The sequence below is a fragment of the Gossypium raimondii genome, chromosome 6, assembly GCF_025698545.1.
Source record: "Gossypium raimondii isolate GPD5lz chromosome 6, ASM2569854v1, whole genome shotgun sequence".
NCBI classification, from domain to species: domain Eukaryota; kingdom Viridiplantae; phylum Streptophyta; class Magnoliopsida; order Malvales; family Malvaceae; genus Gossypium; species Gossypium raimondii.
In genome coordinates this window covers 56765606-56793118 of record NC_068570.1, presented here as the reverse complement: position 1 = coordinate 56793118, position 27513 = coordinate 56765606, and the positions used below count along the sequence as shown (strand labels likewise).

Below are 27513 nucleotides of genomic sequence, written 5' to 3'. Positions count from 1 at the left end.
TCATTTTCTCTTCAATTTTTCAATCTTATTTATTTTCTTTTCATCTAATTAAATAAAAAGTTAATTGTTTTTTTTCAAATACAAAATTTACTTCAACAAATTTGTGATATATCTAATGGATTTATGAACTTTGCTATGAATAATGAATAGAAGTTGAGTCATAAGAATGAAACAAAGGATTGAAGAAAGGACAATTTATGGGCAAACGATGGATGGGGAAACATGTGATTTCCAAAGTGAAACATGTGATTGCGATTCCAATCCACACAATGAGTGGTTGCTAATGCTAATGCCCATATATCAATATCTAACTTTGAACAAACCAAATCATATTCGTTGAATTTCAGTTTATAATTTTTACACGTATCTTTAAATCTTATTAAATTTTATTTATTAGAAATTTCATCACGAAATTATATATTTAGAGCATAAGGGTGTGTTTAAAAAACATGCATATTTGCTGATTGAGTCTTAACTCAATTGGCATGGACATTGTTGCCAATGTAGGATGACGTGGCTTCGAGTGCGCTGAAACGCATTATCCTCCTATTTATGGGTAAAGAAACTATAGATAGTTTTAGACATTGTACCTAAATGAACAAATATGATCAAAACCTATAATACGAGTATTTTACGTTTTTTTAGTTTTTTTAATTTCTATATAATAAAACTCAAAATTTTTTTAATGTAATAATACAACTTAAACTGAAACACATTCACCAAAAATGAATTGAATGCTGTTGGCCAATAATTAGAAGTACTTAAATGATTGATGTAAAAGTTCTTCAAAATGTCAGATTTTCACATCATTCCAATTTTGAACAAAATTTCATGCTGACCCTTGCCTAATGTTGCTTGTAACAAATTTTGGTTAAAATTTGATGTTAGTCCTTGTACTTTGATTAAGTTTGAGATTTCGTCCTTATACTTAACAAGTTAAAATTAAGTCTTTTTATTTTACTTTTTTTAAAATCTCAATTCAGTCATTAAAACCGTAAGTATTTTCTGTCAAAATTTGTCAATTTGGCATATTAATTAGGTCGTTGTTATATGATGTGGCATATAATTCATGAAAAAGAACATGTTAAGTTGACAAATTTTAATGAAAACTACCAACAACAATAATTATTGAATTGAGATTTTTAAATTGAAAAAAAATACAAGGATTAAAATTTTAACTTTTAAAGTACAAGGAATAAATCTCAAATTCTATAAAGTATAAGGACTAACAACATATTTTAACCAAAAATTTAATTTATTGTCAATTGAGCCTTAGCTCGGTGGGCACGGTTGCTATTGTAGCAACTAGGAGAATTGAGTTCCAGCGTGCTTAAGTGCGTTTTTCCTCAAATTTAAGGATTGTGAAGGGATTATAGGTAGAAGTAAACCTTGTATAAAAAACAAAAATTTTAGTGAAAATTTTAAATCTTATCAACGAAGTCAAAATAGGTAAAAATGATACATACTAAATCTTTGGTGATTGTACTGACGGGTCTCTCTATTATAAAGGCAGATTAAATTAGTTTTTTACTATTAAATGGATTAATTTAGTCATTATACGATTAAAAGGAATCGAATAAGGCTAAAATTCACTAGATTTAACATCTATTGTTTAAAAAACAATGTTGATTGCCTAACATAGTTATATTTTGAAAGCTTTTATATGATTTTGCGGATGAAATATTTTGTTTGGAGTTAATCTCTAAATGAAAAATAATCATGTTTACATCATTTTTGAACAATAAATGTTAGCTCTGCTTCAATTTAATTAGCTTATTTAATTCTTTTAACTGTACATGAATTAAATCGATTTCACAAGTACTCTCACTCTAAATCTTTATACTATTAAGAAAAAGATGTCGAATTAAACAAACATGATAGATTTTAACCAACAATTGTTAGGTAAAGTGGTACTACACGAGATAGTTTTAAAAAGAAAACTCAGATTTGAACCTAAAAAATGATATTATTAAGAAAGATAATCACAAACCCGAAGGTAAATCTCAAAGACGGGTACTAAAGTTTTCATTTCCTATTTCCAAATACATTTTTCTATTACACCTAACATCAAATACTTTAGGTCCATTGCCCTTCTGAGTAATTAATTATCACCTCATTTACTTCTTTCGTTTTCTTTGAACCAACTATGATCAGATGCACACAATTTTATATAATAAAAAATAATTAAAATATGAGGTTATAATAGAAATAACACAAACACATACAACTTCAATAAAATAAAATAAAATAAAATAATTTTTTAAAATTAACAAAAAATTAATATTTTCAAAATCGAATTTGAATAAAATTGCATGAAATAAAAAATTAATAAATTAATCGGAAATATAAATTTCATATAAATTATAAATTTAGAACAGACATAAAAATTTACAATAAATACAAAAAAAGACTAATGAATGTCAAAGAAAATTAGAAGACTTAAATTATGGCGTAATAATGACATGTCAATGGAGCCACGTCTCTCCTCAAGTGGCACATGCTTTTCCCATATTATTGTCCCATCAATCAAACACCCCCAAAGTCAAAAATACACACACCCCCACAACCATAAAGCTTTTAACTTCAATTTTTCCTTCTTTCTCTCTTTTCACAGGAACTGCATCCCATCTCATCTCATCTCATCTCATCCAATTCCTTCAATCAAAATCCAAACCTTTTCCATCAATTTCCCTACTTATGAAACAAACTGTTTGAAAAAGAAAAAAGATGAACCCTTTCCTTTGCTTTGTTTTACAAGCATGGAATCCTAGCTCTTGTCAAGTTTCCTCCATGGAAACTTCTCGTTTTCTCAGAGACTATGCTGTTTGGGAAATCAATGCTTTTCTTTGGATTTCTCTTATAACTATTACTTATTTTCTTTCTTATAAGCTTTTTAAGTTGTTTAAGCTATGGAATCAAGCTTGCAAAATCCCAGGTCCTCCTTCTCCTTCCTTTTATGGTTATTTCACTACTCTCTCCAAACAAAATCTCACAGGTAATAAAAAAAACTCCTTTTTTTTTATGTGAATGATGAATATATGAGTTTTTGGAATCTGGGTTGTTCATGGATTTACCAAATCTCACTATTTTTTACTTTTCTACCATATGGTCTTTCTATAAAGATTTACATAAAATTTCAATTGCAAATGATCAGGGGTTGAATTTTATAATCCGGGTTTTGATTTTACTAATCAAATATGGAATCCGTTGTTTTTTTTTTTGAAGAGGTATTGTCAGATTCACATGAGGAATATGGTTCAATTGTGAAGTTATGGTTGAGTCCTAAACAGCTTTTGGTTTCAATAAAAGAACCAGAAATTATTAAAGAGATGTTGTTGAAAGCTAAGGATAAATTGCCACTTACTGGAAAGGCTTTCAATTTGGCCTTTGGAAGATCCACCCTCTTTGCTTCATCTTTTGATAAGGTACTTAAATTACAAGTTCTTTTACCTGTTATGGTTGTTGTTGAACTTGTAAAGAAGATGGTCACTGCTTATCCAAGTCAGTAACACAATTGTTAGTCTTTAAGGATAGGGGTGTAATCTAGCTGAGCCGATCTCAATCCGTATGAGCCTGCTCGAAATTTGGGGCCCAAAGTTCAGTTTGAGTCTTCATAATTGGTTCTAAAATGTGAAATTTGGAATGCTAACCGGATTTTTAAAACATGAACTGGTTCTAACACCTCTAGTCATTCTCTTTTAGGTTTTGTCACTGACATCCGAGTCTGAAGAAGATAATTTTCCTCATGTGCTATGCAAGACCTGTTCTATGTTTTATTTGCTCTTCAAATTGTTTCAACGAAATGGTTATTTAATAGCAATCATATATAAGAATGTGTTCATACTCGATATATGTGTACTTTGATGGCATGATCGAACGACCTTCTGATAATCTATGGATTCTTTTTCCTCTTTAGGTAGAAAGTAGAAGAGAGTCACTGGCATCTGAATTGAATGTAAGGTTGCTTGATAGAGCAAATTTAATCGCGACCAAGGCTGTTGATCATATCATGGCTGAATTACACCAGAACATGACCAAAGGAAGTATCAATTGTAAAATGACTTCTCAGCATATGGCCTTCACTTTGCTTGGTGCTACAATATTTGGTGACACATTCTTGGCTTGGTTGAAGTCTACTATTTACGAGGAGCTGTTGATGATGGTTGCTAAAGATGCTTGCTTTTGGGCATCGTATAGTGTCATTCCCTTTTGGAAACAAGGATTTTGGAGGTATCGACGATTATGTACAGAGTTGAAATGGCTAACTCAAGACCTTGTTCAACAGTGCAGTAAATACAGGCAATACCGTCACATGGAACCAAGCGCGAATCTTGGAATGGAGGCCGGCGTCTTTTTGCAAGATAACATTTCCCTGCAAGAGATTAATGGCCGTCATAATGTAAGAGATGAATCTTGCGGCAATATTATGAGCTTGCTGTTCCATGGATGCTTAACAACCGGAGGTTTGATTAATAATATGTTGATGAGGCTTGTTACACATCCAGAAATACAGCATAAGGTAAGCATTCTCTATTCCGGTTTCTGTGTTTTCCCGTTATCGTTAACTCCTGTACTCTTAGGACTTACTAAAAACTTAAAAGACCCTTATATATATTCACGTTCGAGTTTGAAGTTGAAGGTCCCAGGTTGCAGTTGATTTATGTCTTTGGAATTGAACTTCTGCAGATATACTCAGAGATAATCATGGCAAAGAAAGGTTCGGAGGACAAAGCTCAACCTGTTGTAGAGAAGATGCCTTTATTGTGGGCAACTATCTATGAGTCTGCTCGTGTTATGCCAGCCGGACCTTTGCTACAGAGGTGTTCTCTGAAACACGGTAAGCAGTTTTTTGAGTCATTAAACGAGAACTACATTGAATATCGACATGGAATTTGCAACAGGTACATTTATTACTTATATGGTCACTGATACAAATATTATTCTTGTGTGTTTTGAAGATTTGAGGCTTAAGTCTGGTGTAATTGTGCCGGCTGGAGCAATACTTGTCGTACCTATGCAGTTGGTGCAGACCGATGATTCTAGGGGAAATGATGCTGGCAAATTTAATCCATATCGTTTTCTGTCTAAGACAGAAAAGACATCCGCTTCACCAAACATGGATGCGTCCATTGCAGGTTTCACTCTACTTTTTCCAAAATGTCTGTCTATTAGGTCGGATTTGTTTATGCTATGTATTGTTTGCTGATTTAGCACAAAGCTATATGTTTATACACTGGAATGACTTCTTCTTGTCCATGTAGCTTACGCGAGATAAAATCATACATTTTTCCGATAAATACTCTTATGTGTTATGATCATGTCAGTTCTTTTGGATTTAGTTTGCGTTCAGTGTCACGGGGTACTAATATACGATAGCTATCTAATCGCTTTTCTTTGCTTTAGGACATGCTGAAGAACTTAAAGATCAAAGGAAATGTACTTTTGTTTTGAAAGATCCGAATAAGAATCCGGCTTTTCTTCCCTTCGGTTCTGGTGCTCGTGCTTGCGTTGGCCAGAAATTTGTCACTCAAGGAGTTGCAACGTTGTTTGCTTCCTTGCTCGAACAATACGAGGTTTGTCCTACGAATAACTTATCTATAATCTGTACTCTAAATACACGGAAAAACTTAGTGGACTAATGATTGTTCTGTTGAATCAATATAACAGGTGAGGCTTCGTTCAGGATCAAAGACAAACTCAAAACCGTCGACAAACTACTCGATGTCTCAAGATTTTCTGAGTTCCGAACTAGTTTTCGCAAGAAGGAATAACTGAAAAGCCATAACAAACATACATACTGTCATCCTTAAACCCTTAGTTTGCTCTTGTTTTCCGGTTTTCGTTTTTTCGTCATACAGCTTTTTGATGGAGAAAGACATCCTGATTCTCACCCTCTTTTTCCTCCGAAAATCATCGGAGAAGCTCATTCATTGCTTCTTACCTATGGATAATCTCACATGGGGCATATTTCAAATCTCATGTAATCCTCCATGGTTTTAAAAGTGTCTTAAAAAGTGCAGTATTTGATTTCAAGCATTTTAGTGTTTGTTTTTGAAGCACTTTGAGACACTATTTGCAGTGAAAACAAAACAAAAACAAAAAAAAAACTCAAAAACTCTACTTTTTATCTTTCCCCATCTTCTGAACTTTTTTTAATCATTTTCTCTTTGTTTTTTTCCTCCTTACTGGAGTTTGTGTTGTATTGAATTATATACAATATGTGTTCAGTGAATCTTGTAATCATAATTTCTGAACTTGTTATGATCTATGAAATAAATCCAACTTTTTACATATGATCATGTTCATGATATCTTAATCTAATGTCACACTATCGCTAGGTTATCGGTTTGATCGGTTTATCTAGTTTAATTAAATAAATTATTAAAAAATTCCCAATTTTTAATTCGGTTCGGATTGGTTCTCAAATCAACTGAACAATGGTCTCTTTTGGATTGATACTTCAATTATTGTTTAATTCAATCTATAGTTCCAACAATCATGCTATAAATACTATATTTTGAGCAATAAATATTATATTTTGAGTTCTTTCTTAGTGATGAAGGGGTTTTGCATTGCTTACAAATTAAGGAAAAGTTGGATTAATTGCATCAAAATGGTTCTTAAATTTGAAAAATTATAATTAAATCTTTAAAATATTAAAATTATATTAATCAGGTTTTTAGTCAGCTTCAAATTTGATATTATACATATTTAAATTATGTAGACCAAATTGTAAACACGTGTATTTATGAACAAATCATAAAAATAGTTTCATTAAAATTTAGGAAAAAACTATTTTTTTCTGAATATATTAGATCTAAACTGTCAATATAGTAAGTATATATTTTCAATTTAACTTATATGTTTAAATATGCTTAACATAAAATTTGAGGTAGCATTTTATGTGAAAGCTAATGGCTAAGTTGATGGAAGGATTTAACTGATATGATATTAATATTATGAGAATTAATTAGAATGTTTTAAAATTTAAAGATTAATTTAAAATTCAAGTCATAGTTAGAGGACCTATTGTGAAATTAACCTTAAAGTTGTATTTCAACTTAAGCTTCAATATTCTTTGCTTAGCTCAAGTTAAAATGGCGAAAGTAGAAAAACCTTTAATTTGATTCAAAATCATAATAGAAAATTCTTTAGATTCATCCTGAAAATTTTCTATATAAACCCAAATGCGAAATCCCAGTTTCGCAATCTCTTTTTTATTCTACATACCAATCTCAATTCTCTTCTTCAACAATTTCTTTGCGGAATCAACTCTCAGCTCTGAACCAATGGCCACCACCGCCGCCAATTTGGGCGGATTTCGCCCGTCCGGCAGATCCCAAAACAGCGCGGAGCTCGAAAACGTCGCTCGCTTCGCCGTCGATGAGCACAACAAGAAAGAGAAGGGTATGGTTGAGTTTGTGAGGGTGGTGAAAGCAACGGAGCAAGTGGTGGCGGGGACGCTTCACCATTTGACTGTGGAAGCCATTGATGGTGGAAAAAAGAAGCTTTATGAGGCTAAAGTGTGGGTCAAGCCATGGATGAACGTGAAGGAATTGCAGGAGTTTAAACATGCCGATGATTCCCCTTCTTGTACAACTTCGGATCTTGGTATCAAGAAAGGTTTGTTCATAACTCAAATCCTCTTTGATTGTTGATATTAAACTTAGATAAATTATTGGGTGAAAATAGATGGGCATGGCCATGGATTGCAAGGTGTGCCAATACATGACCCTGTAGTTGAAGGTGCTGCAAATCATGCTCTCAAAGCCATTCAGCAGAGATCAAATTCCCTTGTGCCTTATGAACTCAAAGAAATCCTTCATGCCAATGCTGAGGTATGGTGTGTCATCCTGTTTAATAATATTATTGAAGTGAAGTGGTTTTGACATGAAAGTGGAAATACACAGGTGGTGGAAGATTTGACCAAACTTGAAATGGTTCTGAAGGTTAAGAGAGGAGACAAGGAAGAGAAGTTGACGGTGGAAGTACAGCATTTGAGCCATGGAACTTTCCATCTCAACCGCATTGAGCCACATCACTCTTGAACCCATTTGGATGCAAATATGTGTTGGTTTGGCAATGGATTCTTGGAAGATTATATCCTTTTATACTTGAAAACATTAAAGAGTGGAAATTCCTAATGTTATCCAAATCTTATGAAATTGTTGAAAAATAAGTTTGGATAAAAAATAAAATCGGAAAGATCTTTTTAGGTTGGCACGAATTTGCTTAAAATTTTTTACAATTGTTTATTATTACTGTTTATTATTGTTTTACTACTGTTTATTATTATTTTATTATTTTTATTTGGGTATTATTTAACTTTTATTTTATTATTAATTTTGCTACTATTGTTAAATTGTAATTATAGTATAAAATATTTTTAATGTATTATATTTTTAAATTTATTTTTATATAAAAAATATAAAAAAATTTAACACATGCAAATTAAACTCGAATTTATTTATTTAATTATTTAAATCAAATTTGAACAAAATTTTAATCTCAATTCTAAATCGAGCAACCTAAATTTTTGCATTAATCCGGACAACCACGATGAGAATTTCTTACAACCATGATGAGTTACACTTGGGACAAGAACCAAAGGAAAAAAATAGCTACAGTGTGAGAATAAATTATTCATTTGAGCCTTCTCCATTTTCATCCTCCACACCAATCTCAATTCTCTTCTTCATCAATCTCTCTGCGGAATTAACCCTCAGCTTAGAACCAATGACCACCACCACCGCAGTCACTTTGGGCGGAGGTTCGGCAATCAACGTAGAGCTCGAAAACGTCGCTTGCTTTGCTATCGATGAGCACAACAATAGAGAGGACGGTACGGTTGTGTTTGTGAGGGTGGATCAAGCAGCCGAGCCACTGGTAGTCGGGAGGCTTCACCATTTGACGGTGGAAGCCATTGATGCCGGCGGAAAGAAGCTTTATGAGGCCAAAGTGTGGGTCAAACCTTGGTCGAACTTCAAGCAGTTGCAGGAATTTAAACATGCCGGTGATGCTCATGCTTCCCCTTCTTCTACTACTTCCGATCTTGTGGTCAACAAAGGTTCTTCATTACTCAAATTTTCTTCGAATAGTTATTGTAGGAAATTATCGGCATTTCAGAAAAGAAAAGAAAAAGAAAAAGAAAAAAAGAGTTTGTATCTTATTAAGAATACTCATGCAGGGGGATACGATATGAAGAATATCTCCTTTCCTATTTTGCAGTTGTGCAGCCTTTACCCGGTACAGGCAGGAGCTCTTACGCAAAGAAGCGAAGAGCAAAGCGCATGGGATCTGATTATTACTCGTTTGCTAGATGGAAAACTAAAGGTAACTATCGTTGTATTGAAATAACACCCAAAATTCGAGGGTGTGTTTGATCGGATGAAAGAGTTAAAAAATACGAGGGAGTGGAAAGAAAACCTAAGAGTATATATATATATTATTTCATATTGAACCCAAATTAATTATTTGCTCCAAAATAGATGGCCATGGCCCTGGTTTGCAATGTATTCCGACGCACGATCCTTTAGTTGAATAAGCTGCAACTCATGCTCTGAAGACCATTCAGCAGAGATCAAATTCCCTTGTGCTTTATCAACTTAAAGAAATCGTTCATGCCAATGCCGAGGTATGCTGTAAACGGGAAGCTTTTATTTTCTTATTGCTTTATTGTAATTGAATCCGAGTTTATATGTAATTTCGTTTTCATTTGAATCTCAGACATAGGTGGTGGAAGATTAGGTGAGAATCGAATTGGTTCTCATAGTGAAGAGAGGAGAGGAGGAAGAGAAATTGAAGGTGGAGGTAGACCATAAGAGGCAAGGAATTTTCCATCTCAGTTGCATTGAGCCACATCTCTCTAGATGCTAATGTTACCATATAATAGTCTACGTTATTTAAGAGTTGTGTGTGAGTATTGAATATTAATATCTGTAATGCATTTGAAAGATTTTTCGGGGATTACGTACTCGGGTAGGCACTGAATGGGTGTATAATTAAAGAAAATAAGGGTCAAGGGCAACATAGTTACATATGGTATGCTGTTAAATTGTTAATCCTACTATTAGTTTCATGTCATTGAAATATGTATATATATTGTATTATAATTCTCATGCATGGAAAGAAAGATGCAATTCATCCATGCATCTATGATCTATCACAAGCTCAAAAGCTTCAAAGACTACCCAGTTTTAGTTCCAGCAATGGGGAGGGATCCGAATTGCTCCTTTTTGCAACACGGGCGGGCAAACATGTTCTTCCCATTGCTTAACTTGGTTAATGAAATTGAAGAAATGGACAGTACTAATGCATTTGACAATCATGAAACTAAAGTTAATGAGCTAAATCGAAATGGAAAGAACAATAAGATCATAGTTACACTACGGAACCGCAAATTTCTCGTGGCATAACAAGTAGGTTTGTGGACTAGTGTCTTTCGGCTGTGAGAATCTACCATTTTAAAGTTATGTTAGCAAATGCTATAACAGAAAACGAACCGTGACAGATAAATAAAGAGATAGAGAAGAGAAATCCATTTGAGTCCTTGAGAGACCTACATGGGATATACTTCCATACTCCAATAAGGTCATCCCGACTATTTTCGGGTTTTCCTACTGGGTTGCTAATCTGATCTCAACCACTACTTTTTCTAGGAGTCCAGTTTCGAGCTACTCACCCTTCCTCATCATAATCTTCTTCATCCTCGTCTAACCTTCCACCAAGCCGAGCAAGTTGAAGAGGATCGATAGCTATCTTGTCCATATCCGAAAGAGACCAGCCTGGGTATTCTTCATGTTTGGCCTCTGTTGTAGGCTCTGCTGTAGAAGGCTGAGCTGCTGCAGCTGGCGCTGCTGGTGCAGCAGTGGCACTAGCAACACCGACTGAGGATGCAGGTGCAGCAACTTTAGCAGCAGTTGCTGAGGCTTTTGTATCCACATTCTCATCTACCTCGGCATTCAGATCAAAATTCCGAACAGCTTGATTGGCATCTTCAGCAGCTGTGTTCTCTTTCACCGGTTCCTTCAACTCGGAACCATCATCTATCACCATTCCCGAGGTTGAATGACTTTTGTTGTTTTGCTGAAGAGTTGAGCAGGGTTCTGGTTCTATTTCACGATGAGCATCTCTTTCCACATTTCGAGCTCCTCTTCCACGACCCCTGCCTCGTCCCCGGCCTCTCCCTCTGCCACTGGTGCCTGCATGACCCATATCATGCTGCGTTGAATACAAGTGAGGGAAGGTGTTAGTGAAAGTACTTAAATTCACGGACATAAATGGCATGCTCCAATAATGACATTATAATACATGTGGTATAACACGCACTGCATCAAACAAACCCAGTAATTCTTATATGAAAGTAAGCCATCTTACCATTCTGCTTCTCTTTGATTCTTCATCACTGTCATTGACCTCATCTCCAGTAGCTTTCCTGGCAGAATGATACGAAAAAGTATCACCAAATAAGAGACCTTTTTTACAACTCGAGAAGTGAGAAACAGGAAAAAGCCAGGGTTTCACTAACCTTCTCCGCGAAATAGTTCGATCATCAGTACCACCAGCAGCAGCAGCAGCAGTAGCATCAGAATGGCCATGACCATAGTCAGGAACCCGGCTAACAATGTCCCTCAGAAAATCGAATACATTGTAGCTCTGTACACAATGCTTTCTGCAGTTTATTTAAAACTTTTGTTAGAACAATGGACAATACACTGAAAATACATAACACTAAGGGTAACAAAGAATGAGATCCAGAGACGCATAATAAGAAACCGTGCTGATTACAAGGCTTGTTAATCCAAATCTGTAGCATGATCGAGAAAGGATGAAAAAATATATTATTTTTTCCCTCATAGCAGATTTATGATACTTCCAGACCCGAAAGGAGGAAATCCGGACCAAGTCCAACATAAATGAAATGAAATCGACAAAAGCTGTGGGAAAACTTGTATTTAAGGCATTTAAGGTAAAACTCCAAAAGTGTTTAAGGCATTTTGTATTTGTTTTGTTCCTATCTACATCGCTAATACATGTAGACTAATCAAGAAATGTGAAGCAAAGCATTCAAAGAACGTTTATTCATAATAAATGCAGAAAAGAACATCAAACCCTAAAGTAGACCACAGATATTGCACGGTACAAAAAGAAAACGCTAATTATTCACTTACAAATGCAATGAATTCATGGTCTTTGCTCCCCTCTGAAGAGTAATCTCATACGTATGATCACAAAGGTCTTGTAGAAACAATTCCAATGCTTTTGCTGCAAAGTAACGGAAAGATGCGTGATCAAGTAATATACATGCATGAAAGAATTATTTCGGCAAATCGTGAAAAGTTATAGCTGCTCACAAACTAAAACAGGCACCGCTAATGCAATCTTCCCGACATCTTCATCTGCTTGCATAATCTTTTTAATGCGAGCCTGAAAAAACAAATACATTTGAAAGTTTCAGCACTTTATCACAAGCATAATTTTTTGAGATAAAAAACGGCTTGAAAGATGCAACAATACGTCGACTTGTGGAACCATAAAACTGTGCATCTTAAGCAATCAAATTTATATACTAATATCGGGTTATCCTAATATAAAACAGCAGCACGCACCATGACAAGTAAGAAACCCGACAAGGTTTGTTAAATATAGAGTATATCAAGACAAGAAGATGGGATCTTTGACTCATCAACGTCGTTATCAATCCATCAAATGAGACATCGTGTGACACATGTCATTGTAAGTTGCTGATTTAATACCATCAACTGATCAACATAATGCAAGTTCCAAGTGCCATATGCCAACTCCGGTGTGAGTAGTAGAATGCTGCGAATCTATGTTACTCAAACTTATGTGCGAGTGTCGGATGTGGATAGTGTTCGACATCGGTATGTTCAATTTCTTCGAAGTTTCTTTTCTTTTTCCCCATTTCTAACATCGTTGGAAGGTCATATTATCGTACCCATGTCCGGGTATGGGTACTTCAATAAAAACGAAGAGTCGGAATAACACAAATGCTAAGGATATCAACACTAAACTAGAACATGATTGAAAAGAAACTAAAGTTCTACAAGTAAGCAAGATATTCAGCAGCCTAAGAATTATCAAATAATATTTGGGAAATTTAACCCCCATAGTTCCATAAAAATCGATCAATTTCGAAGAAACAATAAATAAAAATTATTAAACCAACCTGGGCTTTCATAGAACAAGGAAAAAACACAAATCAAACAACACCGTCCATGAAAAATCCATATAGTTAAAACAATTTTGAACTAAATATCCAAAAACCCTAAATATTGAACACACAATCAACTATTCTATGGTAAACTAATGATGACCTAGATCGTATAAATCGGAATCGCAACAACAAAAGGCAATCACAACATCAAAAACTTTAATAAAAAAAAAAGACCCAGATTTCATTTTCCATCGAATCAATAAAAAATCGAATACCCAAATCAAATTAACATCGTATTAAAAAAAAGGAAATTAAACAAATTCAATGAAAAATAAAAGGAGAAAAAAAGAAGAAGAAAGAACTTACAGCTGGGAAACGGGTATCGAGCTTCTTTCTCATGATTTGGGTGTCAGATTTGGAACATTAAATTATTAAAATATTAAAAATAAAAAGGAAAAGAGACAATCGAAATAAATATATTAAAAAAACAAGTTCAGAAAAAAAAATTCGATGTTGTTCTAATAATTTCAAATTATGAAAAAAATTTAAAAAAAATAAAAATCTAACCAAAAGAAAAAAACCATTTCAGATCCAAGACTGCTTTTTTTTTTTTCTTCTTTTTCCATTTAGTTCTGAAAAACCAAAAACATGAACAGAGAAGTCTTTTGTTTCAAAACCGAACACAGGTTCAAGTTTGACAAAAAGAAAATTCCAAAGAAGAAAAAAAAAAGTCAAGTGGATATTGGTTGATAAATTGACAGGTTGGTTAATTTATTTGTTTAAACAGTCGACTTTATTAGTTGATTTAAAGAAGAGAAATCGTTCGTGACACGTGTGATTACTTTATTTGGCTGTTTTTAATGTTTCATAACTGACAACGATATTTACAGATATTTTTTTTTTTGGCTTTTTATTTATTTATTTTGAATTTTATATAATATCTTACCTTGGTTATTACACATATATGATTGATGTTTAGAAGATAAATATGAAATGTTATTATCATTATCATTTATTTTATTTAAAAATTTAGGTTTATTTATTAACAATGATAATTTTTTATTAAATTTATTGGTACAACTTTTTAAGATAAAAAATTCACTTAATATTTATATAAAAAATTGACGGGTTTTTACTAAAATAATATTAAAAAAATATTTATTTGGTATCTTTCAAAAATTATGTACCAAAATGGTACACTTAGGGTGGTGCATAGGCGGCACCACCCTAGTTCTGACAGCCACCAGTCACGCCTTCCCCATAGGCGGCATCGGTCACACCATCCCCATAGGCGACACCCACTCCCCCCCTTCTACCTCTATTTTAAAGCAGCAGTAAAAAAAATAAATAGCAGAAGAAAGAAAGAAAAGAGAAGAAAGAAAGAAAGAAAATGTATTATTATTTTTATTGTTATTTTCAGAAAATGTATTATTATTTTTATTGTTATTTTCAAATAGAATAAATAATGATAAGAAAAAAATATTTTGTTAGTATTATGTAGTTTGTTTAGTGTTATTTTTATGTTTTGTTTTAAAGTTATTTTGTTTATTATGATTTGTTAGTATGTTTTATGTTTAGATTAATTATGTGTTTATTGTGAATGTTATGTTTTAAATTTTTTAAAATATTTGAAAGTTTTATGTTAGTAACTATTATAAATTAATTGTTAGTTAGTGATAACAACAAAAAATAAATAAAAATTGTTTTGAGAATTTTTGTTTATTTTTTTAACAGATTGAGTATTGAAAATGGATAACCAATTTTTCGTATGCGTTTATTTCGATGGAATCATCTTGACAACAACCATTGGATGTTTATTTGAATGTCAGCAACAAATAGCAATGAGATTTAATAGAAATGAATGTCTCGTTTGATGATATGAAGGAAATGATTAGTGCAAAATTGTTAGACGTTGTGGGAAAAGGATTTCGAAATTTTTCTACAAGTTCCCAGTTTCGACAAATCCCATCAAATTCACCGAAATGAAACTTGTAAACGATGAAGACGTGGAGACAATGATCGCACTTTAATGTGGGAATCGAAGTGACCAAAATACACTGATTCAGTTATTTGTTGAGTTAGCTGGTGTGGAGCCAACTGAAGATCTCACTGCATCTGGTGAAGAACATGGAGCTGAAGAACTGTGTATGGTGGCTCAAATATCGTACGTTGATAGTGAATCAACTATACGCGAGATCGATATCGATCTTAATGTTGCACCCGATATTGATGTGGTTGGTGATGATGGATACGATAGTAGTGATCTTTGTGATCAAGAGGTCGATAGTGATAGTGATCTCGACGTGGACGAGGTCCTCGATGATATTGACGATGAAGGCATGAATGACGATGGAATCATTAACGCGCCTTCAGTGGGGAACTAGATTCGACGTATTGTGATACACAATAATCCTGGGCCACACACGTCACTCATAGACCCAGACGCGGCGCATATAGCCGAGTTCCCGGAGTACCCTGAAATACTACATGCTCACCGGCTAGCCGTAGATTCCGATCTTGGGGAGTTGTTCGTAGGCTAGAGATTTGAAAGTAAGGAAGAATGCATATTTGCTATTAAGCGGCATAATATGAATATATCAGTGGACTAAAGAGTCGTAGTGTCTAAACCGACATTATATATTCGGAAGTGTTGGAAGTCAGCGGAAGGCTGCAATTGGCGGGTACGAGTTACATTTATTCAAAATTCGCAGATGTGAGAGATATGAAAATTTGTTGAGCCTCACACATACACATCAACACATATGATAGAAGATCATCGAAAACTTGATTTCAAAACTATCTGTATGTGTATCATGCCAATGGTGAAGAATATGCCGACCATTAAAGTTTCGGTACTGATTGCCGAAATGCAAGCACGATTCTAGTATCAAGTATCATACCGAAAGGCGTGGATAGCAAAACAGATGGCAATGGGGCAATTGTACGGGGATTTCGATGCGTCGTATAATGAGCTATAGGGATGGGTAGCCGCTATAAGGGAGTACGTACCGGGGACTGTCATTGAGTTACAGACATTACCTTATTACGGCTCGGGTGACCAACTACAATCGAGAAAAAGAATTTTCTATCGGATGTTCTGGACATTTGATCCATGTGCGCGCGCATTTCCCCACTACAAGCTATTTGTGCAAGTATATGGAACCTAGCTATACGGAAAATATACACAGATCCTACTTCTTATGGTTGCTCAAGACGGTAACAAGAACGTGCTCCCGATAGCATTTGCCATCATAGATAAGGAGAACATAGAATCGTAGGTATGTTATTAGCAATGATAATATTTGCACCGTCTCCGATAGAAGGAAAGGATTAATTACCGCCATTAGGCATTCTGATATACCATAGAGATCCGTTTACTTCATCCGGTACATCGCGGCTAACTTCCATCGAGATTATAAAAATACAGACTGGAGGAGACAAGTTGTGAGAATGGGTAAAGGATAACCTTATCTTTTCAATATAAGTTTTAATGTTTTAGGGCAATACTGTAACTTATCTTTTCTTAATACATATACAACGCACGAGCTAGAGCCACACATTTTTCGCCACACATTTTCCACCAAAGAATAACTCGACTTGAGAGTAACATGGAGGGTCAAACGAACACATCTTTTCGACAGTGGTTGGGTACCATTGAGCCGTGACAATGTGCTCAAATTTTTGAAGAGGGCTTTTGTTATGGTCAAATGACCACAAACTTGGTGGAAGGGATCAATACTATATTGTTGAAAACACGACATCTTTCGATTTCATCTGTCTTCTCGGCTACATTCTACAGGTTGGCTACCTTGATGCCAAGAATGAGTCAGCAACAAGTCAACCAGATGGAGGCGGAACACGTGTTTGTTGAAGATGTCAATGATGTAATGGTTGCAAACCATCGGATTGCGAGGTCGATGAATGTAGAAGTATATTCAAGATGACTTGAAACGTTTCGAGTTACAGAGACCATCGATCGTCGACCCGTTATACTATCTAGGTTTTATGAAGTTGATCTCCGAAATAGACGGTACGATTGTAAAAGGTTCCAAACACTTCTTTATCCATTTACGCATGTCGGGGCAACATGTGCAAAGTCTTGCTCAAAGTTGAACGATTTGTTGATGATGTGTACACCCTCAAGAACACGTTGCGTGTCTGGGAGAATGAGTTCCCCGTCCTATCTAACCTGTCTATGTTGGAGGTGCTTCCGACGTCTTTTGAGCTTGTCCTAGACAAAGGGTTGCGTAGGAATTCGAAAGGTTGTCCGCAATTATCCTGAATCCATAGGAGAAATCCGACGTTAAGCGTTGTGGATTATGCAGATTAGCTGGTCATAATCGGAATAAATGCTCGCAGCGAAACTACCATATTGGACAATTGTCACGATGGGTAGGAATTAAGCTTACGTAATCCATTGTACCTAATTTCATCTGTCTTCTCGGCTACATTCTACAGATTGGCTACCTTGATGCCAAGAATGGGTCAGCAACAAGTCAACCAGATGGAGGCGAAACACGTGTTTGTTGAAGATGTTAAGGATGCAATGGTTGCAAACCGTCGGATTGCGAGGTTGATGAATGTAGAAGTATATTCACGATGTCTTGAACCGTTTTGAGTTACAGAGACCATCGATCGTCGACCCGGTATACTATCTAGGTCCTATGGAGTTGATATCCGAAATAGACGGTGCGATTGCAAGAGATTCCAAACACTTTTTTATCCATTTACGCATGTCGTGACAGCATATGCTAAAGTCTTGCTCAATGTTGAACAATTTGTCGATGATGTGTACGCCCTTAAGCGCACGTTGCGTGTCTGGGAGAATGAGTTCCCCATCCTACTTGACCTATCTATGTTGGAGGTGCTTCCGACATCTTTCGAGCTTATCCTAGACAAAAGGTTGCGTAGGAATTCAAAAGGTCGTCCGCAATCATCCTGAATCCATAATGAAATGGACATTAAGGAGAAATCTGACGGTAAGCGTTGTGGATTATGCAGATTAGCTGGTCATAATCGAAGTAAATGCTCGAAACGAAACTACCATATTGGACAATCGTCACGATCGGGTAGGAATTGAGCTTATGTAATCTAATGTACCTAATTTATATTACAAAGTTTGTTCCAATTTTTAATATTGTAATGTATTTAATTTATATTACAAAATTTATATTATAAAGTTTGTTCCAAATTTTAATGTTGTAATGTTGTAATGTTCTAATTTATGACTACAAAGTTTGCTCCAAATTTTAATGTTGTAATGTTGTAATGTTGCAATTAATCTAATTTATGACCACAAAGTTTGTTCCAAGTTTTAATGTTGCAATTAATCTAATTAAATAAATACAAAGATTGTCTTTTTCTTAATTTATATTTTATTAGAATAAAAAAGTACAAACTTTGTAATATTTAAATTGCAAGAAGCCCTTAAAGTTGATGGTTTGATGGTGTGGTCCTAGGGGTATATTTCTGCGGGGGTTGACGTTCACGTTGTAGGTGATTGTGACGATCAACATCCTCTTCAGTCGTAAGTAGGGGAGTGCGAAACTTGGAAGAAAAATTATATGCCCCGAACGTCATCGACGAACTTAAGCCGGTAGGAGTGCTGTACTATGGTGGATACGACCCAGGAGGAGTGGAGTAATACGGTGGATATGGGTCAGTAGGAGTGCTGTACTGCGGTGGTATTAGACTAAAGATATCAAACCTGGAATGATGTTCGTGTTTTGATGAGCCCGGGAAATAGTCATTAACCCGTAACTCTAGATGATAAGAACTATTAGTGGAATGTGTATGCGATTGCTCGGGCTTGGGCTCTGGCTGATGTTTTGGCTCTGGCTCGGCCTCTATACCTGGTACTAGCTCATATGCCCCAAGTCGATGCATGTGCCCTCGACTATAGTCGACTGCCCACCAAGTAAATATGGTTTTCCATTACTAGAGTACCATTGTATGTACTCTAACGATGGTTGCAAATTAGAAGAAATATCAATCTGAGGTCTCCGCACCATCCGATTATCCCACACTGCAATATATTTTTGGTGCACAACCCCCCAATTATTTCCATGTTTTCCTCTCTTGTTAATCCCGTGAATCTTCCCCACCTGCATTGGCGGAGTTGGGATATACTGGATGCAACCAAACTGCCGGAGTACTCGATCCCCGTGGTACCACTCGACTGTCTGGAAATTGATAATTGGTGCATTAATGCACCACATGTGAGAATGAATATGGGCAGATGAGGATATAACAGCCCCAATTTCTGGTCTCCGATAAGGCGTCCAGATAAACTGCACGATTAATAACATGGTTAAAATTTAACACAGTTAGAGTAAGATATACAAAGTAATTACATGTCACGAATATTGGAATAGCTTACCCCTTCCCCGGCATGTTGTTCAATCATCAGATGATATATCGGGATAGTGTACGACCTCCAGATACCCGGATAAAAACTCAATCTATGAAAACAAATTACATGTTAGAATAGTATCGTTAGAATAATATCATTAGAAAAAAAAATGTCAATTAATTGCTATAACAAGTTAAATTTTATCACCTGTTCGCTAGTGGAAATACGTATACTTGGTGCTTAACCGATTCCAAGAATAACATTCGATAAAGAGCCCGTGACCGCAGCAATACAAGGCATCCGCCTATGTTTATGGCATCAGGCTTTGTTGTCCGACAAAGCTTACGATACAACATAGCCAGAATTGCGGAACCCTAACTATACGAGCGAACATTCTGCAAATCAGCTAATAGGGATAAATACATCAAATGAACCCTGTTTTTGTTTCCATCCAGCATCAGTACACCTCTATAATATGCATAATGTACGCTCGAGCTGCGCATATCACCTCATGCTTAGTGGCATTAATTGATAAATGTTTAAAATTGGCTTTTAGCCATTAAAATTTCAAACTCATAAAATTGGACTCAGCATCGTTGGGCGAGACTCTTAGTAGGCTATAACAAAGGGCAGCCAGCTTAGCTATCGTACTTACGCCTGTTACGGCACTCTCACCGATTGGGAGCCCAAGTTGTAATACAACATCCTTCAGAGTGACAGTGCACTCCCCACACAGAAAATGAAAAGTGTGGGTCTTCGAGCGCCAACGCTCGACCAATACAGATATTAAATTGTATCGCAAATCAAACATTCGGATCAATGTTGCTGACCTGAATCCAACTAACTCCAAGTACGCATCAGCCGTTCATTCGGAGAATATCCTATACCATTCACCTGACCCCTTAATGCGCGGTACGGGCCTTGATACTATTAAATTACAGAAAATAGTTATAATAACATAATTTATTTCCGTAAATAACGTAGAACTTTTTTTAAGGGAACCCGTGATTAACAAATAACAACATATTACCATATTATTAACTGTGTTTGATATGTGACCATCATTCTTAATCAATGAACCCATTGCGATACCTACAATTCTAAAACAAATTTCGGTTATTAATTTCAAAGTTTGGTGCATTTTAAATATTTATCAAAATACCTAAATTTTATATATTGATTTTAACAACAAAAAAATACCAAACAATTTTGTCCACATCATATTTTTGCTATACTACATTAACAAAATAAATATATCTTAAAATTGAACTCAAACTCTAACTCAATGGTCCCATTCACAAATTCCATCTCAATGGTTTAATCTTTTACTTACATAAAAACAAAAAAATTATATTAAAATAATAAAAATAACATGCCAATAAAAATATAACAAAAACATAATATAAACTATCTCAATATAATAAATACGAATATTTTATTATTTTAAAATAATAATAAGTAAAATGTATTGGTTAAAAATATAATATATAATAACGGGCAAATGACCAAAAAAGCCCTTTTTTTCAAAAATTACCGAAATGGGCCAATTATTTAATTATTTACCGGAATGGTCCATTTTCCGCGAAATCGCGTCCACGTCAGCGCGATGTCAGGGTACGCGCCAGGAAATCGCGTCCATGTCAGTGCGCTTTGCTTACGTGGACACAAATCGCGCCCTCTAGGACGCGATTTGCTGACGTGGATGAACAGTTTCTCATTTTTAGCTTGGAAAACTTTGAAATGCCATAACTTTTCGCTCGATTGTCCGATTGAGATGAATTTTTTTTGATTTCGAATAACTTTTCAAGATCTACGTGCTGACAAACCGCCGAAGGCCGTTTGCCACACTTTTCATCGAAAAAGATCCCTTTTTGCCCCTAAATTTTGATTTTTTCGGTTTAAAATTAAATTTTGAAACATTCAAATAATTATTTGTAGTGTGTGTATATGTTAATAGTTACGTACAGAAAAGTCAACTGAATATAAATTTATATTAAATTCATTTAAGTTCTTCTCAAACGACCAATGATTCTAACTGTCTTAATTATATGAGTTACCGATGCCTTTGCCTAAGCATCGATGAGCTAACATTTTATATAAGTTATTTCTAATTGTAATTAGCACTTTCTATCATTATGCAGGTTACTTTTCCTAACTTGGAGAAAATCACAATCTGTCATTTGAGGAACGCAAAGAGGATATGGCACAGCAAATTTCATAAGAATTCCTTTTCTATGCTAAAAGAGTTGACTGTTGAGGAATGTGATGTGCCATTTGAATCTTTTTTGTACTTGTTGCTATTGATTCAAAAAAGATTCAAAATTGTTACCAACAAGATTTGAACCAAGGTACTAAGAGAAAAGAGCAAGCATCTTAACCAACTAAGCTAAACTAATTAATTGATATATTATAAAAATACTGTTATTATCTTAATTATATTACTTACGTTCTAACGATTTATCGGACCTATTCCATACACGTGTCAAATCAGAAGAAATAATACAACAATTCTGTAAAAAAATCCGGTGTTTACTTCAAATAAATAAGGAAAATAATGATTTGAATGTTTCAAAATTTAATTTTAAACCAAAAAAATCAAAATTTAGGGGCAAAAAGGGATCTTTTTTGACGAAAAGTGCGGCAAATCGCCTTCGGTGTCAGTGCGTAGATCTCGAAAAGTTATTCGAAATCAAAAAAAAATTCGTCTCAATCGGACAACCGAGCAAAAAATTATGGCCTTTCAAAGTTTTCCAAGCTAAAAATGAGAAACTGTTCATCCACGTCAGCAAATTGCGTCCTAGAGGGCGCAATTTGTGTCCACGTAAGCAAATCGCGCTGACGTGGACTTGATTTCCTGGCGCGTACCCTGGCATCGCGCTGACGTGGACGCGATTTCGCGAAAAATGGACCATTTCGGTAAATAATTAAATAATTGGCCCATTTCGGTAATTTTTGAAAAAAAAGGGCTTTTTTTGGTCATTTGCCCTATAATAACATGCCAACTTAATTATTGTCAAAAATATAATTTTTTTTTGCGTAGAAGGATTCAAAAGAAATTTCATTTATAATATTTATAAAAAAACATAAAATAAAATTTAAAACATAAACTCTTATTCTCAAATATAAAATCTAAAAAATTAAAACATATAAACTAATTCCTAATTTATCTCATAAATTCCAACTCAATTGTCCCACTCACAAATTTCATATCAATGGTCTCATCTTTTACCTACATAAAAATAAAAAATTATATTAAAATAATCAAAATAACATGCCAAATAAATTACATAAAAATATATCTAATCAACCTAAAACACACATAACAAATAAATTACATAAAAAATAAAACATTCTTTGTACATAACATAAATCGACTTTTTTACTTCAATAAATATTAAAATAAATTATGAATGAATGGAAATATAAAATAAATACAAACATACCTTAATAGCTCTTTTAACCAAATAATACCTTACAAAAATAAAATTAAAAATTAAATCCAAATTAAATCAACAATAATAACAACAAAAACAAATTAAGTTAACATTAATTTATAACAAAAAAATTACCTTTTCTTAAACTCCTAAAACAACAAATTCCCATTTCTTTTTCTACTTATTTTTTCCTTCTCTCTCTTTCCCTCTCTCTATTATGCTTCTCTTTCTTTCTTTCTTTCTTTCTTTTTCCCTTCCCTTCCCTTCCCGCCCTCTCTTTCTCCTTCTTTTTCTTCTCTTCTTTTCTTCAATTCTTTCTCTCTTCCGGCTAGCCAAAAATGGCTATTGGGGACCTTTATAAGGTCCCCAAACAAGTCACGGCATGAAATGTCCTATCGCTGTTGCAGCACTGGTGCCACCTCTTCCCTAAGTGTGACCGGTGTCGTGCTGTCCCATCACTTGTTTTTCATCAGTTTTTTTTCTCATCAGCTTTCCCATCACCTATTTTTCATCAGTTTTATTTTTTTTTCATCAGCTTTGTTTTTGTTTTAGTGTCAGAGGCGTCAGAAATAGGGTGGTGCCGCCTATGCACCACCCTCCACCACTTGAAATGTACCATTTTGGTACATAATTTTTGTAACATGCCATTTTGGTATTTTTTTTAAATTTTATATTATTTTCGTAAAAAACCCAAAATGACATTATAATGTAATTGGATTTAACCATGTTTAATTTTTAAAATTCAAATAAACATTTTAATTAAAATGAAATATTTAAACTAACTAATGATATTATAAAAGTTTAAATATCAAATTATATAAAATTAAATTATATATAATAGAATAGGCATAAATAAAAATTAAAAAATATTTTTCATTATTTATTATGTTATTTAATTAATTTTTTAAGTCATGAACAAAGTTTGATGTAAACACATAAATTCATGGATCCATATCTTGATCGAAAAGAATCAATAGAAAAGAAAGATTTAGAATTGATCAATATTTTTTTCAAAACATACGAAAAGGAATGGAAACTGAAACATAAATCATGTATTAATTGAGTCTTCCCAGATATTTGCTTAAGAATAAGAAAGAAAAATCTTATAATACCACGGAATAAGGTTTGATCTTACTCATGGGAATCCCATAAATATTCTCATTCCAAAGAAAAGAAAGTTCGAAACAATTGAGGTTTTTTTAGAGATTAGATGCAATTCCTAATTCATAAGCTGGCTTGTATAGAATGTGTTGGGGATCGACCTGATTAAGCAACGAACAAGTAAAAATAGCGGGAAAAAAATGAGAAATTGAATACACAAAGTTAATGTGAAAAAACTCCTCCAAACATGATAAAAAAACCACGAGCAAAGATAATTTTACTATAATGGCAAAAGAACGAAGAGTAAAAAAGATGGAGATAAAAACTAAACCCCGAAAACCCGAAAACTCGAAAACAAATAACCTTCAAAACGTAAAAAAAAAATTCTCTAAAAGTGTTATAAATTCTAATTTCTAATTAATGTATTTTCTAAGGTTGTAAAAGAGTCTATTTATAGGCTAAATTCATAGGTCAAATAATAATAATATAATTTAGACTAATCAGAGTTTGATTGAAACAAATAAACAGAGTTCAACTGGAAGATTATTTTTCAAATTTGACTGAAATATGAGTCATACTCAACAGAATGAAAACTTCATTCTCAATTTTACGAGAAATTTTATGAAAGGCTTTCATTTGCTTTTCTTTGATGGAAGCTTTATTTTCCCCTTAATGTATCTGAATTTTTACCTAATTTTTTTCTTATGATTGATTCAACTTATAATAAAAAATACATTGATTATATTTCTTCTCTTCAATAAGTTTAGTAACGAGAATGACCTTATTGTTTTATTAAAGATAAAGAACCTATGATTAGCTTTTAAGGAAATTTTCAAACAATTTCAATAAAATCTTTCAATTTCTTATTTTACTATGTTGAATCTATATATTCCTTTGCCTGTAGAGTATATTGAATGTATAGAAATAACTATAGCAGAGTACTATTATTCATATTTGTTAGGATCGACCCGATTAAGTAACAAGTAATAAAAAATAGCGGAATAAATTGAGAAATTGAACACACAAATTTAACGTGGAAAAACTCTTCCAAAGAGGATAAAAAACCACGAGCAAAGATAATTTTACTATAATGGCAAAAGAACGAAGAGTACAAAAGATAGAGATAAAAAACTAAACCCCGAAAAACCCTAAAAACAAAGAACCCACAAAGGCTAAACACAAAATTCTCTAAATGTGTTATGAGTTCTAATCTTTAATGGGTGTATTTTTCTAAGGTTGTAAAAGAGCCTATTTATAGGCTAAATTAGCAAGTCAAATAAACCATGCTAATAAATGCTAAATATATTATACTAATAAATACTAAATCTTCTAGAAAGAAAATATATTTTTGTTTAACTTGACTTGCAAGCAATCTCTTAGAATTTGGGTCACACAACTCTAACAATCTCTACCTTGACACGAATTCTTTCAACGCCATCTTTGCCAAAGCCCACCACGGGCCTATCTTGAACTATGCAGGGAATTAATTGAGTCGAATCCGTGCTTAGAAGCTGGAAGACTTCTAGCCTTTGACTTGTGCACTGTCAAATCAAAACTAACTCGGGTCTGATTTTCACAAACACAGTGTCCTAACTTTTCAAAACTTGCATCCAAAAGAGAACCTCTCTTCAACGAAACGATCATACCTTTTTCCCTCCTATGACCAAGTTGCCTCTGCTCCAAACGAGTTGACTTTGACTTGGTAACGGACGAGAGACATTAGATTTCACCGGTCACTATAGAACCTTCCAGGATATAAAGACTGCCAGTTCTTTTACCTTTTAACAAAACGAGAGCTCCACGAGATACTTTAACGTCGCTCGACTCGATGTTGATTTTGCATCCTTTCAAGTTTAAAATACTTAAGGAGATGAGATTCTTTCGTAAATCAGGTACATACCTGACATCTGAGAGTGTCCTAATCGTCCCATCGTATATCCTAATTTTAACAGTACCAATACCAATTACCTTACTAGATAATCGTTTCTCATGCGCACAACTCCACCTTCAATCGAACTGTATGTGGAGAACCATTCTCTATTTGAACACATGTGGAAAGAACATCCCGAATCTAGGATCCACTCAGACGTAAGCTTGGAGTTATTGCTTGTTGACGCTAACAAGAAATCATCACAACCTTCATCGGCCAAATTAGCACGAGCTACATCTTTCTCGTTACTCTCAGTAGCTCTTTTATTTTGTAGTTTATAATAATCTGCTTTGACGTGACCTAACTTTTTACAATAGCGACACCTTTTGTCTCGTTTCTTTGATGCTTCCAAAATGAAAGCTTGCCTATCTGCCTTGCTATCCAAACCAAACTCATTGTTGAGTTTGTCTCTACTCAACAAATGACCCTTCACATTTTCGAATGATAGTTTGTCTAAACTATAAATCAAGGTCTCCTTAAAAGACTTGTATGAAGGGGGTAAAGGGCACAATAATAGCATAGCCTGATTTTCATTGTTAATATGAACCTCAACATTCTTTAAATCATTTAAAAAAGTAATGAATTAAATGATGTGATCTCTAAGAAGCTCACATTCGTTCATGCAAAACATAAATAGACGTTGTTTCAACACTAAATGGTTAGCCAGAGACTTAGTCGCATAAAGAGTTTCTAACCTTTTCCACAAGGCAGATGATGTCTTCTCCATCAAGACCTCCTGCAATACCGGATTCGCAAGGCACAACTAGATTGCACACAAGGCCTTTTCGTCAAGCTCTTCCCATTCTATTTGATTTAGATTCTCAGGCTTTTTCTTGGTAACAACTTTTTTCAAGCCGGTTTGAATTAGAATTTCCATCATCTAAACTTGCCACAGATTGAAATTTGTCTCACCATCGAACTTCTCAATTTCAAACCTTGTTGCTTCATCTCTGAACGGGCTGATCTATGAAAATTAAACTAGATCTGATGCCACTTGTTAGGATCGACCCGATTAAGCAACAAGTAACAAAAAATAGTGGAATAAATTGAGAAATTGAACACATAAATTTAACGTGGAAAAACTCCTCTAAAGAGGATAAAAAATCATGGGCAAAGATAATTTTACTATAATGGCAAAAGAACGAAGAGTACAAAAAATGGAGATAAAAAACTAAACCCCGAAAAACCCGAAAAACAAAGAACCCTCAAAACGTGAACACAAAATTCTCTAAATGTGTTATGAGTTCTAATCTCTAATGGGTGTATTTTTCTAAGGTTGTAAAAGAGCCTATTTATAGGCTAAATTAGTATGTCAAATAAACTATGCTAATAAATACTAAATATATTATACTAATAAATACTAAATCTTCTAGAAAGAAAATATATTTTTGTTTAACTTGACTTGCAAGCAATCTCTTAGAATTTGAGTCACACAACTCTAACAATATTAATATTTACTCTAAGAGAAATGTTCTTATGCCGTGCTAATGATTTAATAACTATTTTTGTAGTTAAAAAT

At 34.1% G+C, this 27513-nt stretch overlaps 4 protein-coding genes across 5 annotated transcripts; 3 read left to right on the top strand and 1 right to left on the bottom strand.

The window, feature by feature from the left end:
* The first annotated feature begins 2540 nt into the window (after positions 1-2540).
* On the top strand, positions 2541-6291 carry LOC105772739 (uncharacterized). The gene is made up of 7 exons (XM_012594157.2): positions 2541-2995; positions 3226-3425; positions 3917-4519; positions 4687-4837; positions 4959-5135; positions 5404-5573; positions 5668-6291. The coding sequence occupies exons 1-7, from the start codon at positions 2728-2730 to the stop codon at positions 5773-5775; spliced, it is 1677 nt and encodes a 558-aa protein (XP_012449611.2). The 5' UTR covers positions 2541-2727; the 3' UTR covers positions 5776-6291.
* Positions 6292-7085: 794 nt separating this feature from the next.
* Positions 7086-8223, top strand: LOC105772741 (cysteine proteinase inhibitor 6). Its single transcript, XM_012594159.2, has 3 exons — positions 7086-7623; positions 7693-7838; positions 7911-8223. Exons 1-3 carry the CDS (start codon positions 7188-7190, stop codon positions 8046-8048), a joined length of 720 nt encoding a protein of 239 aa, XP_012449613.1. The 5' UTR covers positions 7086-7187; the 3' UTR covers positions 8049-8223.
* A 141-nt stretch (positions 8224-8364) lies between these two features.
* LOC105772742 (cysteine proteinase inhibitor 12) lies at positions 8365-10116 on the top strand. Its single transcript, XM_012594161.2, has 4 exons — positions 8365-9067; positions 9229-9333; positions 9489-9634; positions 9727-10116. Exons 1-3 carry the CDS (start codon positions 8560-8562, stop codon positions 9542-9544), a joined length of 669 nt encoding a protein of 222 aa, XP_012449615.1. The 5' UTR covers positions 8365-8559; the 3' UTR covers positions 9545-9634; positions 9727-10116.
* Positions 10117-10316: 200 nt separating this feature from the next.
* LOC105772740 (uncharacterized) lies at positions 10317-13858 on the bottom strand. Of its 2 annotated transcripts, none has more exons than XM_012594158.2 (6): positions 13544-13858; positions 12354-12426; positions 12171-12264; positions 11528-11671; positions 11377-11434; positions 10317-11220 (listed from the first exon to the last, which is right to left on the bottom strand). In XM_012594158.2, the coding sequence occupies exons 1-6, from the start codon at positions 13574-13576 to the stop codon at positions 10678-10680; spliced, it is 945 nt and encodes a 314-aa protein (XP_012449612.1). In that variant the 5' UTR covers positions 13577-13858; the 3' UTR covers positions 10317-10677. The 2 variants fall into 2 exon arrangements, with proteins under 2 accessions (XP_012449612.1, XP_052488436.1); XM_052632476.1 differs by lacking the exon at positions 13544-13858 and adding an exon at positions 12609-13146.
* Between the last annotated feature and the right edge of the window lie 13655 nt (positions 13859-27513).

Bases quoted from the DNA above. Each gene is read 5' to 3' on its own strand.
- LOC105772739 (XM_012594157.2), top strand. From the start codon at position 2,728: ATGAACCCTTTCCTTTGCTTTGTTTTACAAGCATGGAATCCTAGCTCT. The intron at 2,996-3,225 runs GTAATAAAAAAA...TTTTTTTTGAAG, and splicing joins CTCCAAACAAAATCTCACAG to AGGTATTGTCAGATTCACAT. The intron at 5,574-5,667 runs GTTTGTCCTACG...TCAATATAACAG, and splicing joins CCTTGCTCGAACAATACGAG to GTGAGGCTTCGTTCAGGATC.
- LOC105772741 (XM_012594159.2), top strand. From the start codon at position 7,188: ATGCGAAATCCCAGTTTCGCAATCTCTTTTTTATTCTACATACCAATC. The intron at 7,624-7,692 runs GTTTGTTCATAA...GGGTGAAAATAG, and splicing joins GGATCTTGGTATCAAGAAAG to ATGGGCATGGCCATGGATTG. The intron at 7,839-7,910 runs GTATGGTGTGTC...GGAAATACACAG, and splicing joins TCCTTCATGCCAATGCTGAG to GTGGTGGAAGATTTGACCAA.
- LOC105772742 (XM_012594161.2), top strand. From the start codon at position 8,560: ATGAGAATTTCTTACAACCATGATGAGTTACACTTGGGACAAGAACCA. The intron at 9,068-9,228 runs GTTCTTCATTAC...CCTATTTTGCAG, and splicing joins CGATCTTGTGGTCAACAAAG to TTGTGCAGCCTTTACCCGGT. The intron at 9,334-9,488 runs GTAACTATCGTT...GCTCCAAAATAG, and splicing joins TGCTAGATGGAAAACTAAAG to ATGGCCATGGCCCTGGTTTG.
- LOC105772740 (XM_012594158.2), bottom strand. From the start codon at position 13,576: ATGAGAAAGAAGCTCGATACCCGTTTCCCAGCT. The intron at 11,672-12,170 runs GTAAGTGAATAA...AATAAACTGCAG, and splicing joins ACCATGAATTCATTGCATTT to AAAGCATTGTGTACAGAGCT. The intron at 11,435-11,527 runs GTTAGTGAAACC...TCATTCTGCCAG, and splicing joins CGAACTATTTCGCGGAGAAG to GAAAGCTACTGGAGATGAGG.